Raw genomic sequence first — 16,469 nt, 5'->3', positions numbered from 1 at the left:
AAAGAAACAGAAACAAGCTGAAAAGAAACACTCAAGATCTTACTAATATATCAAGCAGCTCTTACTGCCCAGTATACAATATTGAGTGCACACGACAAAACTAAGGTCAATGTAAAGAAATTCCTGTGATTTGGCTATTTTCACAAAATGCAGTCCTTTGAAATAATAACTGATTTTCATTTTTAATAGATTCTAACTAGCTTAAGCTGATGTCATTTGTACACTTTAGGTGGGCCCGTATGCAGCAGAGCCTACAGTGGTTTACCCAGCACTGCTTCGCCCCATCTTCAACAGGTGTGATCTGAGCTTGGCACAGCAGGCCCCCGTTCTGGCCAAAAGGATGCACACCAAATTATCCCACGGCAACTACAGAAAACCGTCCTGAGGGGACTGCACGTCCTTTGCTCCTTCTTCCTGGTCTCTTCCGCCATCTCGTGAGGCTTCTACCTAAAATGAAGATCTGCCTGGGACCACAGGATGAGGGCTACACAGTATGAATATAAAGCCAAGATCCCCAACCCTCTCTGCTCAAGGACAGCGTTCATTAGGTATTAAGAGCGCAGATTTCCATACTGTCTGAATGTGAATTCTTACTCTTTCTGGATCTTTCTTAGTACACATATTCTTCTTGGTCTCCAGGATACCGCAAGATCTTCATGTTCCTCACACTACACGATCCACAGTCCTCTGCGGGCTGTTCTACCCTCTCCTTCTCCACCATCAATTATCTCCATGTGCAGAAGGATTCCCAGATTTCTTCTCTAGCTAGTCTCACTCTGGCCTAGTGGTTCCCTATCTTGGTTGCTTATTATTAGCATCACCAAAGGAGCTTTGAAAAAATACTAATGCTCAGACCCTACCACCAGAAATTGATTTAATTGGCCTGGTCTAGTCAGACCAAACTCATAAACTTACCTTATCCTGGCCTCCATGGCCCTATATAAACTAGTTCCACTCTTTGAACCTCATCTATGACCAGTCTGCATTCTACCCTTTACTGCTCTTCTTGCTTTCCTCGAGACATTTTTCTAAGGCCTTTGAATTCTTTCTCCCAGATATCCCTAAGGCTTTGCTACCTACCCGCCCCAACTGACTTCATTCAAATCTCCCCAACTACACTCTCTAAAAGAACAGTTCCCTTTACCACACAGTCTGTATCTCCTCTCCCAGCTTTATTTTTCTGTATTTAACATCACTACCTGAAATTATATGAAATACGTGTACTAGTATATTTATGAAATACACTCGCTGAAAGAGAACATCTAGAAGAACAGAAATTTATTAGCATCCTGCAGCGCTCCATTCTCTACAACAATCATTAGTACATATAAACGCTCAATTAGTGTGTGGAATGAATAAACACATGGTTGTGAAACAAAGAATAACCTCTAAAAGACCAAATATTAAACAGGATAAACCGCATACAACATACATTAAAGGGAAAACCAGTCAGTTTTTTCATCCACTTTCCCATATTATAAAATTAATGTGGCTTGACTGATGAATCACTGACCTCCACCTCTGAAACAATACATGTTAATTAATTGAATTTAAATAAAAATAAAATTAAAAATTAATGTGGTTTTTATTAGAATTGATGAGCACTATGGCAACAATTTAAAATCTATACCTATGTAATTCTGTGGTGGTATAATCAGTCTACAGTGATTCTTTTTGTTCTTTTTAAAATTCTGTTTAAATAATCACTCTGATGGGGAAAAGGAAGGACAACATCACCTTTCTAAGTTAGACTTGTAATCTGAGTTTATATTGTTTTCATCTACTTATAATACCAATACCATCTATATATACCAATACCAATACCATCTACATCCATATATATATACACACACACCCCCCAACATGTGTATAAGTATTACTTATATATGTGTTATTTACATGTGTATAAGTATTATTTATACATATATACATATTATTTGTACAGATGTACATATATTTAATTATGTATTGTTCATATACATATATAAACGAACATAAATAATCTTATATATCATTTTGGGGAGCTCACAGACTGCTCTAGGTCTACCCACAGACCACAGGTGAGGAATTCTGCCCTAAATCATGTTACAGTCACATACCAATATATATCACAGCCTTCATCAGATTCTCAAAGAGGCCCATGAAGGGCCCAAATCAAAGACTGGAAGTCCACAAAAATACCAATCTCAAAAGTACCTCACATCAGTAACAGCGACAAACGCAAAGTAAGTCATGTAGGAATAAATAATCCAACTTACCAATTAAATTGACCCTGTCCTATTAAAAGAATACTATATACACTAAGTGGTTTAAAAGTCACTAGAGAACTGTTCCTATGGGTTACTTACTCCGTGTGTTGTGAATAAGAGAAGTAAATCTTGGGCATCACAGTAAGAGAAACAGAGAACAGTATATTCTGCCCATATTTTAAACTATGATTCGTTTGTACTTCAAACACAAATACACTTGACCCTAGAGCAACACAAGTTTCAATTATGTGGGTCCGTTTGTATGCAGATTTTTTCCAATAAATACAAACGGGAAATTTTTTGGAGATTTGTGACAATTTGAGAAAACTTGCAGATGAACTGCACACTATAGATATACTGAAAAAAATAAGCCAAAAGGCAATACTATAAAATATAGTTCTGTAACATATTTAACACACAAAATATGTGCTAATTGCTGATGTTTATTGGTAGGGCTTCAGTCAACAGCAGGCTATCAGTAGCTAAATCTGGGGGGCAGGATGGGTGTCCAAAGTTAAATGTGGATTTCTGACAGCACAGGGGGATTGGAGCCCCAGCTCCCACCTTGTTCAAGAAATCAGCTGTAAAGAGCTCTGAAAATTACCTCAAAAAAGAACAAACATAAGTGTACACAGTTCAGAGGGATTTTACAAAAGAAAATCAGGAACATAGAATATTCAGATAAGCTTCATGATTATAAGAACAGAGTGGGCATCACTTACAGATAACACTACAAGAATCAAGAGTGGCATGATAAAAAAAGAAGGCAGTCTTATTCACCAAGTTCCAAAATAAGAGGAAAGCACTCTAGAATTTAGTGTGTGAAATTCAAATACAAAACCCACGTAAGGAATAAAAAAATCAATAGAACTTATCCTAAGAGACAATACTAGAAAGAAGAATAAGCAGAATATCACAACTGTCTAGATAAAAGTCCCCTCACATTGCCCACCATCCAGAGCCCTCAACAGGGCACATCCCTCCAACGGCTGCTGTCCCCCACTATGCTCAGATAAAAGGAAATATGGGTTTGACTTAAGAAGGGGTAGCCCAATAGTGGGCTCTGTATCTTCATTTCAGTATTTTTCCAGGATTGACAAAATTCAAAGTGGCAAATAATTCATTTCCTGACTTACTACAGAGAAAAGCAAGACCAAACCACCAAGTAGGGACATGGAACACAAAATCCAGGGATGCCTGGATGGCTCAGCCCGTTAAGCATCTGCTTTCGGCTCAGGTCATGATCCCAGGGTCCTGGGATCAAGTCCCACATCAAGCTCCTTGCTTGGTGGGGGGCCTGCTTCTCCCTCTGCCTGTTGCTCCCCCTACTTGTGCTCTTTCTCTCTCTCTCACACACACACACAAATAAATAAATAAAATCTTAAAAAAAAAAAACCCAAAACACACACACACACACACACACACACCCCAAAAAAACCAAATTGACCATAACTCAGGTACCTCAAGCCCACAGTAGGAAGGACTTGGGAAAAGAAAGTACTGGGAACTGCACATTATCACCATCACGGCATTTATACCACAAGCTCAACTGTTTCACTCATCATCCAAGAAAGAACAAAACACCAAATCAATACTTACACTATTCTAGTTGAACAAACTTAATGGGTTAGAATTCAGTTGAAAGATTTTTGACTAGCTATAATTGGGACAAAATTAAACCTTATGACAGAAAAACTAACCAAGTTAATGCTAAGAATATACTGAAAAAGGCAAATAGGAGGACCAGGGAACGGAGTGAGGGTAAATAAAAATGAGACATACACAACAAAGAGAAGAAATGAAATTTTAGGAGTGCAAGAACACAGTAAAAATTGTCTAAGGCGGTAAGAGGCTGCCCACTCACCTGTATTGGCTTACTCCGAAAGAGCATTTGAGCAAGTCAAACAAGCACCATTTTTCTCACTGATATCCCAGAATTTACTCAACCATGTAGAAACATTTAACTTTCAAAATGCTTTCAACTACCACTTGCTAGCTAATTCACTGAATTATGCTGTTTTCGCTAAAAAAATACCCAGTATACTACAAGGCTTTGCCCAAAAAAATGAAATGCGGCCTCATCTTTGACAAGTATTTTTAAAAAACCACATGTGTCACACTTACCTATCTTGTGTCGACTGAACAGCCCACAAGTAACAGCAATTACGCGGATCGTTCTCAGGTTCTTGAAAAGTGACGGCATACACAGGAACTCTGCCACCCTCCAGCTGCGTGTAGTATCTACAACAGGCACAAGAAGTAGGACAGTTCATACTTTTAAGTTTTAATTCCATGCAGAAAGAATAAGGGGTCTCGTGTGAGAATCGCCTGATTGTAACACACACAGGACGGCAAGACAATGGACACGGCCTTGGGAAGGGCCAAAACTACTAACGTGCCCCCACACACGCGTGTGCAAACCAGCTTCTCCTGTCAGGTGAGGGTAGGCCACTGTGGACTGCTACCAGCAAGAGACCCCCTACGAAAGACGAACAGACACAACACTCCCATCTCAGCTCCCTGCACTTAAGTTTCCCCTTCACGACACCCCAGTGAGTGAGAATCCAAAGACTTCCCACAAACCACATAGAAAGCACAGTTGGCCAAGAGATGACAGCGCCAGGGGAAAGACTACAGAAACCAGGTTCTCTGGGCATTCACTTAGCAACAGTTCAAAGACAAGAGCTGGTAAAAGGTTCTCAAGCAAAGAGAGCTGGGGTGGACTCGCCCATGGAGCTACTAGGGACTGGCACTGCTGCTTCATCCTGATACTTAGTCATAAATAAACAAAGTAAGTAAGTAACTAAGTAAGTAAATAAATAAATAAATCCAACATGCCGTGAAAAAAAATGAGTATTAAATTGACAACTTAGGAGAAAAACAGGCATCTACATAACTCTTCAAAGAGATCAAAAGTTTATAATGCTGAACTGCTACCTCCCTCAATTAAGGGTCACTTCTGTAGCCATTTTTTAAAGATTTTTTATTTAAAAAAAAAAAAAAAAAAAGAGGGGCACCTGTCTGGCTCAGTCGGAAGAGCATGCAACTTCTGATCTTGGAGTCATGAGTTCGAGCCTCACATGGAGTGTAGAGATCACTTAAATAAATAAAACTAAAAAAAAAAAAAAAATCTTATTTTTAACCATATCCTTTTCTCTTTATGCTAATTTTAAAATAATAATAATTGAGGAGGGCATTGGGAATTGGAGAGAAGTGAGTTGGGGAAAATCAGAGGGGGAGACAAACCATGAGAGCCTGGGGACTCTGAGAAACAAAAATCAGGGTTTTGAAGGGGGGAGGGGTTGGACATTGTGAGAGCCTGGTGATGGGTGTTAAGGAGGGCACGTATTGCATGGAGGGTGCGCTGGGTGTGGTACATAAACAATGAATCTTGGAACACTGAAAAAATAAAATTAAATTTAAAAAACAAAACAAAGTTATATTCAGAAAGAAACTACCAATAATCAAGTAAGAGAAGAAGCTGTACTTACTCTCTTTTCATGCTTTTCATATTCCAAAGAGCTAGATAGCCATCAGAAAAGCCCACGGCGAGCTGGTTAGTCCTGCTGATGTAGCGAAGGGCTGACACGGGGGTGCCCGAAGGGCTCACCAGCTGGAAGCACAGGTGGCGGCCCTCGCGCATCACGGTCTCCCTGATGTGCGGCACTTCGGCTGGGATGCCGGTTACAACTTCAAGGTCTAGAAAAACAAGACAAGTAAGATTAACAGATCACAACAACCATAAAAGCAAACATTTTAGCCACTACTCGAGCTGCAACTGAGAACTACTGTGGTCAATTAAAATCAGATTAGTGATAACAAAGCACACTGAACTATAAAACAGCCAACCATGCCTAGTTAAATGCTCTAATTTTCAAAATACATTTAACTGTGTGATATTTTTAAAAACCTCACGGTACATCTCAAATATTATCTGAAGTACACTTTTTTTAAAAAGATTACACAATTTCCTTAATAATCATAAACAAAGCTGACTGGGTTTTCTTTAAAAAAAAAAAAAAAAAAAAAGCTGATGGATTTCTTTATTTAAATTTAGAACTAAGAACCTAAATATTCCCCTTGGAGAAATGGCCAGTTCCAGGTCTGGGGCAGAAAATACTAAGATGAGCCTAGTACATCTTGTGCCAGAAATCTAGGAAACTATCAACGTCTAAGGGGGATTTGTCAGACTACATGAAGGGGTTCTCATGAGTTTAAAAAAATTTTTTCTTTTGAACATCAATAAACAATAACGAATGTAAAAGAACGAAACACATGAAGTACACAAAACCTCCTGAGTTTCTGTCCTTACCAACAAAAGATCTTACTGAACCATTTTAAGTAACCGGGTACCAGCTCCTTACCCTGAAAATTAGTACTTAAAGAAATAGTAAGCATTTATCCTGGCTCTTCCAAACAAACTCTATCTCAGGGTAAACAGCCCTAGTTAATGAGAAAATTCTTTAGATTAACAGAATTTCAAAGTCATTTTTATGTCCCCTACTGAATCAAAAGATTTATGTAACAATCTTGATGGATGAAACAATTTAAATAGGGTTTTTCAAGCTTGGCTCCACAGAGCCTCTGGGTTAGATAAATTTTTGCTGAGGGGAATGGTCCTATGCACTACATAACAGTGAACTGCATCCCTGGCCGGTCTATTAGATGCCAGAAGCACCATCTCCCTCCAGGAGCAACAACCAAAAATGTCCCCAGGATATTATCCCCTAGAGGGCAAACGTCAGCCCTGGTTGAGAATTGCTGGTACAAAGGCAGATGGGAAACTTTAACAAGGAAGGTTTGTGGTGTCATCATTTGGACCCACTGATTACTAAAGGTGAAACAAGATACCACATGCCTCCCAAGGTGATACAGCAGGAAATATCCAGCACTTCTGGAAGTGTCCCTGCCAGATGTCACATCTGAACCTAATCAGAGCTAACTTTCATTAGCAGAAAATACAAAATGTAAGTGACACCACATGAAAACACTCCACTAATTCCAAAATGTGGGGCATTCTATCAATAAACTAACTTCTTCAGCAAGTCAGAAGAACTAAAAATAAATAGGAAAGGAGAGGATAGAAGGAGGTCCGCTCTACCTTCAAGGAGACAGGGACATAACTCAAGTGTCATGTGTGGACCTTGTTCAGGTCCAGATTCAAAAAATACAAATGCAAAAGGATGCTCTAGAGCCAATCACAGCCATTTGATTTAGACCCATTATTAGACTACACCGAGGAGTTACTATTAATACAGTTAGGACTGATCATGGCATTACGATTATATGGTAGGACAGCCAATATTTGCTTTAAATTAATGCAGAGGCAAAAGGGGGAAGAGAGAAAAGAAAGAAAAAAGATGCACATATGGTAAATTCTGAAAACCAACTTGAATTTAGATGACGGGTATGTGGGAGTTCTAATATATATTCTGTCTACTTGAAGATCTCTGAAATCTTCAATTAAAAGGAAAAATTCTCAGGTCCATATAGTGATATAACCACATACAGGGGCAGATTCCCTCAATGCTGTTGTGAAGAGGGGGAAAATTATATATTATACTTGATCCCTCTCCTAATCCCTCTGTTTCTGATAAAGAGCAAGGATTAAACTCTGCCAAAATAAATACTTCATACAATGGAATAATGTACACTTGTTCAAGAAAGTAAGGTAGACTATCTGTACTGATGTGGAAAGATGTACAATACTACCAAGTTTGGAAAACTATAAAACAGTATAGTATGATAAATATCAGGAATTTCATAAAAAAAAAAAACATTTATTAGAGCGAGAGGGAGAGAGCACATGCGTGCACAGGGGAGGGGCAGAGAGCGGAGAAGGAGACTCCCCACTGAGCAAGGAGCCCAATTCGGGACTTGAGCTGATTAGGGACTTGAGCCGAAGGCAGATGCTTAATTGACTGAGACACACCCAGGTGCCCCAGAACTTCATTTTCTGTGTTATGTGTATTACAGTGAAGTGCAAATAGTTGTAATCATAAATTATTATTATAAACAAAAACTTCTGCATTAAACCCCAATTTTTTATTCAACAGCTCTGTAAATCTTATACCTGAGAAATGATTCTGATCTCTGATCACAATCCAAAGAGTTCCATTATAAAATCATCCTTGTGCTGAATTCAACTATTGATTGTTGACCTCTGATTTTATAAAGGATGTTTTAACTTCACTATTTTGATCTGAAGAGTTTTAATTATGAAGACAAGCATTTTTAATTAGCCTTACATATAGAATGATATTATCTACAAAACTCTGAAACAAAATTCCATCAAGACTACTTAAGTCCTCTATCAGTTTTCCATAGAGAGCAGTTCAAGCATTTTTTTTTAAAGACTTTATTTATTTGACAGACAGAGATCACAAGTAGGCAGATAGGCAGGCAGAGAGAGAGGGGGAAGCAGGTTCCCTGCTGAGCAGAGAGCCCGATGCAGAACTCGATCCCAGGACCCTGCGATCATGACCTGAGCCAAAGACAGAGGCTTAACCCACTGAGCCCCCCAGGTGCCCTAGCATTTCTAATATTCTATAAATTCATTTTTAATTACTGTTAATTCTGTTAGTCAATTATTTTCTTTTGAACTTTACTCAGTTAATCAGTCATAGGTCTTTGCACATATCAGATTTTAAGATAATGTTTTTATCACTGTGAGAATTTTCTTTTTTTTTTTTCCCCAAGTGCCCATGTGGCCATTATTTCTGCCAAGTAAGTTTTTTTTCAAGTCGCATTTTACAGATTTAAAATTTTGCTCAGAAATCTGACTTGGTTCTTAAGTTTCTGGTAAAATACAATTTTTACTACTTGCAGTTTTAATCAGTTTTACTATGCACTGACAATTTTTATTAGTTATGCTCATTATAAACTGGGATAAAATAATAATCATTTGTTTCTTAGCTGATCCACAGAGGAACAGCTCTGCCCTAATATTACAGGATTGCTTTAACTATTAAGAAGGTCTTCAAGATCAAATGGTCCTTTCCTGAAACATTATAACACATACACTTTTTAAGATTTTTAGGTTAGGGGCACCTGGGTGGCTTAGTGGGTTAAAGCCTCTGCCTTCGGCTCAGGTCATGATTCCCAGGGTCCTGGGATCGAGTCCCACATCTGGCTCTCTGCTCAGCAGGGAGCCTGCTACCTCCTCTCTCTCTGCCTGCCTCTCTGCCTACTTGTGATCTCTGTCAAATATATAAATAAAATCTTAAAAAAAAAAAAAAAGATTTTAGGTTAGGGCTCCTCCCTGAATAAACCAATCACATAAACGTCCCATAAATAAAAGTCAAAGAACTGCAAACACTTGATAAGGAGCAGATTTAGAAACATTAAGTATTAGTGTTAAAGGAAGAAAATTCTCTCTCTTCACTTTTTAAAAATTTAAGTAGCATTAGTTCTATCTTAGTACGTTATTTTGTGAAAGAAAACCTTTGATTACTGTTTTTTTGCCTATTATACTACCTTATTTCTAACTTGGTCTTACTGCAGGCACAAAATCAGTGTGCCAAAAATACTATGTTAGATCCTACACAGTACATAATTTTATACTGTCTGATATGATAAAGATCAAGACTTTATACCTTCAGCCCCTCTTCCAGCATATACTTAATAACAGCTATTTTTCAAGTGTATATGGAAAAACAAATCAAAATCTCCAACTCTTACAAGACCTACTTTAAGTATATGAATACCTCATCAGTAAAACAGAGTAACTCATGCAAAACTATCCAGTGCTCAAAACAGTAACGCAATAGGTCCAAACATAAAAGAAACAAAGACACATAATGAGAAGCTTCTATATAAAAATTCTTCACTACGTAAAAAAAAACAAACAAACCAATCCACTGCATCAGAATGTTCAGACACTCAGTTCTGGGTTTTGAACAATTACCTGAGGCTTCTAACTCATTTTGACTGCATGACATGTCATCCAGACACAGGTCAACAAGAAGGATCTGTCCAACATCGGTCACCACTGCAGCCACACCAAAAAGCCATCGCAGGCTTGGGTGCAAATGCTGAGTGCTGGCACTGGCTCCCCCATGACTAATTATGGGTTCAATTGCTGTCACCTAGAAAAGCAGAATAAAGCATTTGTTCTTCTTATACAAAGTGAGAAAATACAATTAAAAAACTCAACAAACAAATTGGAAGTTAAAGCAGGTTATTAGTTATCATGGATTTAAACATTTTCTATTAGAAAATTAAAAATTTGCATTTGATACCTGTGAATCTGAATAACACTATGAAATCTTCAGATAAAACAGAAATGACACCATTATTTCAATGTAAAACAAATCATGCAGTTGGAATAATAATGATGTTTACTCCAAGTTTACTATATGCCAGGCCTTGTGCTAATTGGTTCACTAACATTCATGATAACCCTGGATACTGGATCATATATAATTCTACCTGTTCAAAGATGAAACCATGCCGAAACTTAGAAAGTTTAGCTGAGGTTATTCAAGTCACATAGACATTAAGTGTAAAACTCAAACCTAGATTTTTTCTCTTCAAAGCTCTCAACCAACTACTCCATGATCAGATAGCCTCTTTTCCTGAGGAAGAGTAAAAATAAATCATTCAAGAAAAATTTACTGTTTACTCTTTAAAACAAAAGTCCTGTTTATGCCTTGAAGCCTGAAGAGGTCTAACCTTCTTTAAAAGGGCTGTATTGGACTTCACACTAAGCTTTGGCAGTGACTGGATAACTGACATTTAACAAGAACTTTAGTTATTTTTAAGAAACCATACTGTAGCTACATTACAAAACTATGTTTTTATCCTTCTCTCATGTGTCAAATTTTAAATGTCTGTACCTAATAAACAGTCTGTATTTATACTCAGTTTTCCTTTTGTTTCTTATTAGTTCACAATTAGGTACGATATATGATAATTAAGTACTTAGGGACTTCTATGATACTGATGAGTCCTAGAAAGAAAAGAGGAAATTAATTATCAATGGTTTATGCATTAATATAGAAGTCTGTTTCAGGCTGTAATTTATTTTTTTTTTTTTCAGGCTGTAATTTATTATCACAGACAAAAGCCTGACTCTGTCTATAATTCATTGGTACACAAAACATTCTACAGTGCTTCTAATTCTGAAAGCTGTAATTTCATGGACTGTCTTCCTTTTCTAAATTATGGCAATAATGTCTATAAATACTAGAGCACAGTCTCTTCAATTCCCTCAGATAGGGGTTAAGAAATCTATCTCAGTTTGCATTCCCCATTCAAATACTCTATGAATTAACTGATAATGATACTTTAATTAATTTTAATGTAAGGCAGTTAAAAGCAAATGACTTTAAGAGGAAATATTCTGCCCTAGCCAGAAAACAACTAGTTAACCAAACTTCTATGGAAGGTTATCTATCACTACTCTTCTAATCCTTCCTTTCTCCTTCTTTCATGGGATGCCAACCATCCACACAACTCAGCAACCAGGAAGTTATCTAAAACTCTTTTGTTTCGGGGCACCTGGGGGCTCAGTCAGTAAACGTCTGCCTTCAGCTCAAGTCATGGTCCCAGGGTCCTGGGATCGAGCCCCATGTCAAGCTCCCTGCTCAGCGAGGGAGTCTGCTTCTCCCTCTCCCTCTGCTCCTCCCTCCTGCTCATGCGCATGCACACACTCCATAAAAAAAAAATCTTTAAAAAATAAAAACTCTTGTTCCTTCTCAGTTACTCTTAACCAAATGGTCAACAGGTCCTATCCATGTCACCTTCTGAATCTGCCCCATCCTCTCCCTTTCCAAGGTCATTTGCCTGGTTCGGCTCACCATTTTATCTGCCTGAACTACTCCAATCCAAAGAGCTTCTTACAGTAGAGTTCTGCTTTAAAATGACTTCACCAGAGAGTTCAGGCAGACGCCACAAACTACAAACAAGGCCATTTACTATCTCAATGCTCGGCACTTATAGACCCTACCTCTGATTTCCCCTCTCTCGCAGCCATTCCAAATAAGCTCAGTTCCCAAATGTTCCATACACTGTGACTTTTTACATGCTGGTCTCTTTGAGTGAAACATCCAACCTCTATGAGTAGAAATTACCTATCTGTTTCCATGTTCCATGTGCTTGAGTTTATCAAAATACTTATTATATTTATGCTGTAAACTTCTTCTTTTTTAAAAAAAATATTTTATTTATTTGACAGAAATCACAACCAGGCAGAGAGGCAGGCAGAGAGAGAGAGGAGGAAGCAGGCTCCCCGCAGAGCAGAGAGCCAGATGCGGGGCTCAATCCTAGGACACCGGGATCATGACCTGAGCCGAAGGCAGAGGCTTTAACCCACTGAGCCACCCAGGTGCCCCATATGCTGTAAACTTCTGACCTGCCTTCTCCCACTAGATTACCAGCTTTTTCAACAGTGCGGACCAAGTTCTATGTATCTACTCATCTCCAAAATTTAGCACACAGGTTGATCTACAGTAAGCACTCAATAAACTGCTAAATTAATTCTGCCCTTAACGTCTGCACTAGCAAGTACATGTAAGATAACCAGGCTATAAACCACTTCAGACCCCTATACTTGCCCACTGAGTCAGTTTCCTCAAACAGCAAAAACATAGTATTCTGACATTTATCTCCCTCTTAACTTTAAAAAAATGCTATTCTATGACTACAACATAACATTTATATGAATGCATGTATTTGTTTATATGTTATATATTATTTGCATATGGCTTATATATTGTCCATATTGTATATTGTTTACATGCTATATTTGTTACATATTTTTTCCACACTATGTACAGAGAGAATTCTACTCTTACATCATTTTGCATTCACACGTGTGCGTACACTTGGTAAGGGCACATACTTTTTCTTAGCATATGGAAGAGCAGGAATAAACCTACTGAAGAAACAACCTGAATTCCAAGTACTTCTATACTTACTACTGGTTAAGATGTTTGGCATATGGAAGGCATACATATATTAGAATTAATAAATTATAAATAAATCCACTATTTAAATATTATTCAAATCTTAAACAACAAGGAAGACCTATCTTCCACAGTGCTCCAAGGCTACAGTTTCAAATTTAAAAAGACAAAACAAAAAAATGCCATACTAATGAACATAATATTCTAATATAAATTTTCAGTGTCCTCAAAAAACACAACTGAGGATAACAAGACTCGGATGATACTTTTTAGAGAAAATGTTAGAACACTTGATGTCATCCCTACTTTCACTCTGCAATTTTCTAACCAAGAATAAGAAAGTTCTATTTTAAGTGTTAGGGTCTTTTGATAATATACTATCTTGAACCTCTTTTCGATCTCGAACTTTTAATGAAAACGAACACACTGTCATAAAAGTAAACAAATTATAAATGTACAGCTCAGTGAACAGTCACGAAGTGAACACACCTGTGTTCCCAGCAGGAGCGCAGCAGAAGCTCACAGACCTGAACCAGTACCTACCCTTCCAGGGAGAACAACTGCTTTAACCACTCTGGACACGCCAAGGTCATAAAGGCAGAGAACACTCCCTTCTGCTTCTTCCAATCCAATTAACAATCCGACTCTCTTCTGCCAAGAGAATTCCTTCAGAGCCAGGATCACGGGCGGCTGTTGACTCACTGCACTGAATCTATAGGCAGACAACCGCTCTCCTGTGAGAGAGTGCACCACCTCCAGATGCTGACCACAAGCCAGGCAAGCAAGTCCTCTCCTCCCTAGAAGGAAGGGGGAAAAAAATGTTGCTTATTTTAATACCGTATGTACACCACCTAACTAAACAGCAGTTAGATCTTCTACATATACAATACACAGCTTACATTAGATATAACTTTATCATCTCCAAAGTGAAATCTAAGCATTTATAGAATAGAGTGGTCCCAATTAATGAAATATATTAATAGCTATTACCTCAGTAATAAAGCAGCCATTCGGTAAAGGCACCATGCCATGTGGTGCCTTTATACATGCTATAAACAGATTATCTCATTTATTCCTTGTCACACCTCAACAGAAATCAGGCAACACAGAGATAAGTTTAGTTAAACTTTCTTTTTTTTTTAAGATTTTATTTATTATTTATTTGACAGACAGAGATCACAAGTAGGCAAAGAGGCAGGCAGAGAGAGAGGAAGGGAAGCAGACTCGTTGCCAAGCAGAGAGCGCAATGCGGGGCTTGATCCCAAGACCCTGGGATCATGACCTGAGCCAAAGGCAGAGGCTTTAACCTACTGAGCCACCCAGGCGCCCCTAGGTAAACTTTCATACAGTTAAACAGCTTGCTCAAAGATGTATGGCTACAGGGTGGCTCAGTTTGTTAAGCGTTTCCCTTCAGCTCAGGTCATATCTCAGGGTCCTGGGATCGAGCCCCATGTCAGGCTCTCTGCTCAGCGGGAAGCCTGCTTCTCCCTCTGCCTGCCACCCACCCTGCTCCTGCTCCCTCTCTAATAAATAAGTAAAATCTTTAAAAAAAAAAAAAAAAAAAAAGCATGGGTACAGATATCAGAGCCAGAGTGCATCACGAGTCTAATGCCAAAATTCACACTTTCACTGCATCATACCACAAGGATTAAACCAGGTGCTCTGGCGCTCATGAAGTGGAATACAAGATTCTATCCCCGAAGAGTTCAAACTCTGAGAAGAAATAACTAGTGTAACAATAGGAAATATCAGAAGCCCTTCTTAACTCCTTACTAGTCATGTTTGGATTTTATTATGTATAAAATATAAAGTAACTGGGAGGTTTTTAAGCAATCTGATTTATGTTTTTATTTTATTTTTTTTTTAAAGATTTTATTTATTTGAGAGAGAATGAGTGAGAGAGAGCATGAGAGAGGAGAAGGTCAGAGGGCTCCCAAGGAGCTGGGAGCCCAATGTGAGACTCGATCCTGGAAGTCCGGGATCATGACCTGAGCAGAAGGCAGTCGCTCAACCAACTGAGCTACCCAGGCGCCCTGATTTATGTTTTTAAATGTTACTCTAGCTGCTAAGCAGAAAATGGACAATAAGGGGGAGCACAGGGTCCACACCGGAGGAGAATACCCTCTGCCTGGTCAGTGACTGTGAATAAACACAAGTGGACTGACTTTATTTATGTGGAGATTCAGCTCAGTGACAGGACTAAAAGGACCGGCTTATTGATGAATAACATATGGGGAGGTAAGTAAAACAGGAATCAAGAACAGACTCGAATTTTCCCTTGAGCGGCTACATGACTGGTGGTTACTTTTCAATTTGTGATGTCTACCGTGCATCTAAGTACACAGCTGGATGTACTACACTGTAAGGGCAGCTACCTAGTTTAAGGAAATAGCATGGCACAATGAAGGCCCCGAATACGTGGGATTCAAAAATCACTTTCACAACTTGCTGCCTGTATAACTGGGATATTTGATTCTTAGCCACACAGAACAGTAAGGTTCTAATACCTCAATGAAAAGTTGTTACAGTGCCTGGTATACAGTAAGCACTGTTACTACTTTTAATAATCAAGAGGGTAGCACTATAACTAGCTAAATGACTGATAAGTTTTGTTGTCTACCTGCTAGGATGGATAGCTGTGAAATTCATTTTCAGAAGTCTCCTGCAAGATCTTTCACTAGACTGAAATCCACAATTTAATGGCTACTCTGGTATGGTTTTCTGCTGCATTATATAATCAAACCACACATTAGAATCTTGTTCAGATTAGTGGAATTAAGAAACAAGACTTTCTGGGATGCCTGGGTGGCTTAATCGATAAAGCATCTGCCTTTGGCTCAGGTTATGATCCCAGAGTCCTGGGATTGAGTCCCGCATCGGGTTCCCTGCTCACCAGGGAGCCTAGTTCTTCCTCTGCCTGCTGCTCGCCCCACTTGTGCTCTCTCTCTCTCTCCTTGCTTCCCTCTTTGACAAGTAAGTAAATAAAATCTTAAAAAAAAAAACACAAGACTTTCTGATTTTGTATTATCTATGGCCCTGCAATCAGATTGTTATAATGACTATTTAGATTCTAATCCAAATTCACCACCAATAAAACTTACTGATGGATCATAAAGAAATAACAGGGGTGCCAGGGAGGATCAGCTGGTTGAGCATTCAACTCTTAATTTAGGCTCAGTCATGATTTCAGCGTTGTGAGATGGAAGCCCTGCACCAGGCTCTGCACTGGGTGCGGAGCCTGCTTGAGAGTCTCTCTCTCCCCCTTCCCCCACCCCTGGCTGGTGCACATAAGCACCAGCCCCTCTCAAAAAAA

General features: G+C 38.7%; 1 protein-coding gene across 1 annotated transcript in view; it reads right to left on the bottom strand.

Moving 5' to 3' along the window:
- AHCTF1 (AT-hook containing transcription factor 1) overlaps window positions 1-16,469 on the bottom strand; it is an 80,671-nt gene that overhangs the window by 49,687 nt on the left and 14,515 nt on the right. The window contains exons 4-7 of the mRNA XM_080824045.1: window positions 13,700-13,953; window positions 10,156-10,336; window positions 5,741-5,948; window positions 4,374-4,490 (exon numbers count right to left, since the gene is read on the bottom strand). Of these exons, the coding sequence (XP_080680171.1) occupies window positions 4,374-4,490; window positions 5,741-5,948; window positions 10,156-10,336; window positions 13,700-13,953 (760 nt within the window). The remainder of the gene's footprint in view (window positions 1-4,373; window positions 4,491-5,740; window positions 5,949-10,155; window positions 10,337-13,699; window positions 13,954-16,469) is intronic.

The sequence above is a fragment of the Martes martes genome (assembly GCF_963455335.1).
Source record: "Martes martes genome assembly, chromosome: 15".
Classification (NCBI taxonomy): Eukaryota; Metazoa; Chordata; class Mammalia; order Carnivora; family Mustelidae; genus Martes; species Martes martes.
Note: the sequence above shows the minus strand (reverse complement) of the source record. Positions and strands in the feature narration are given on the sequence as shown.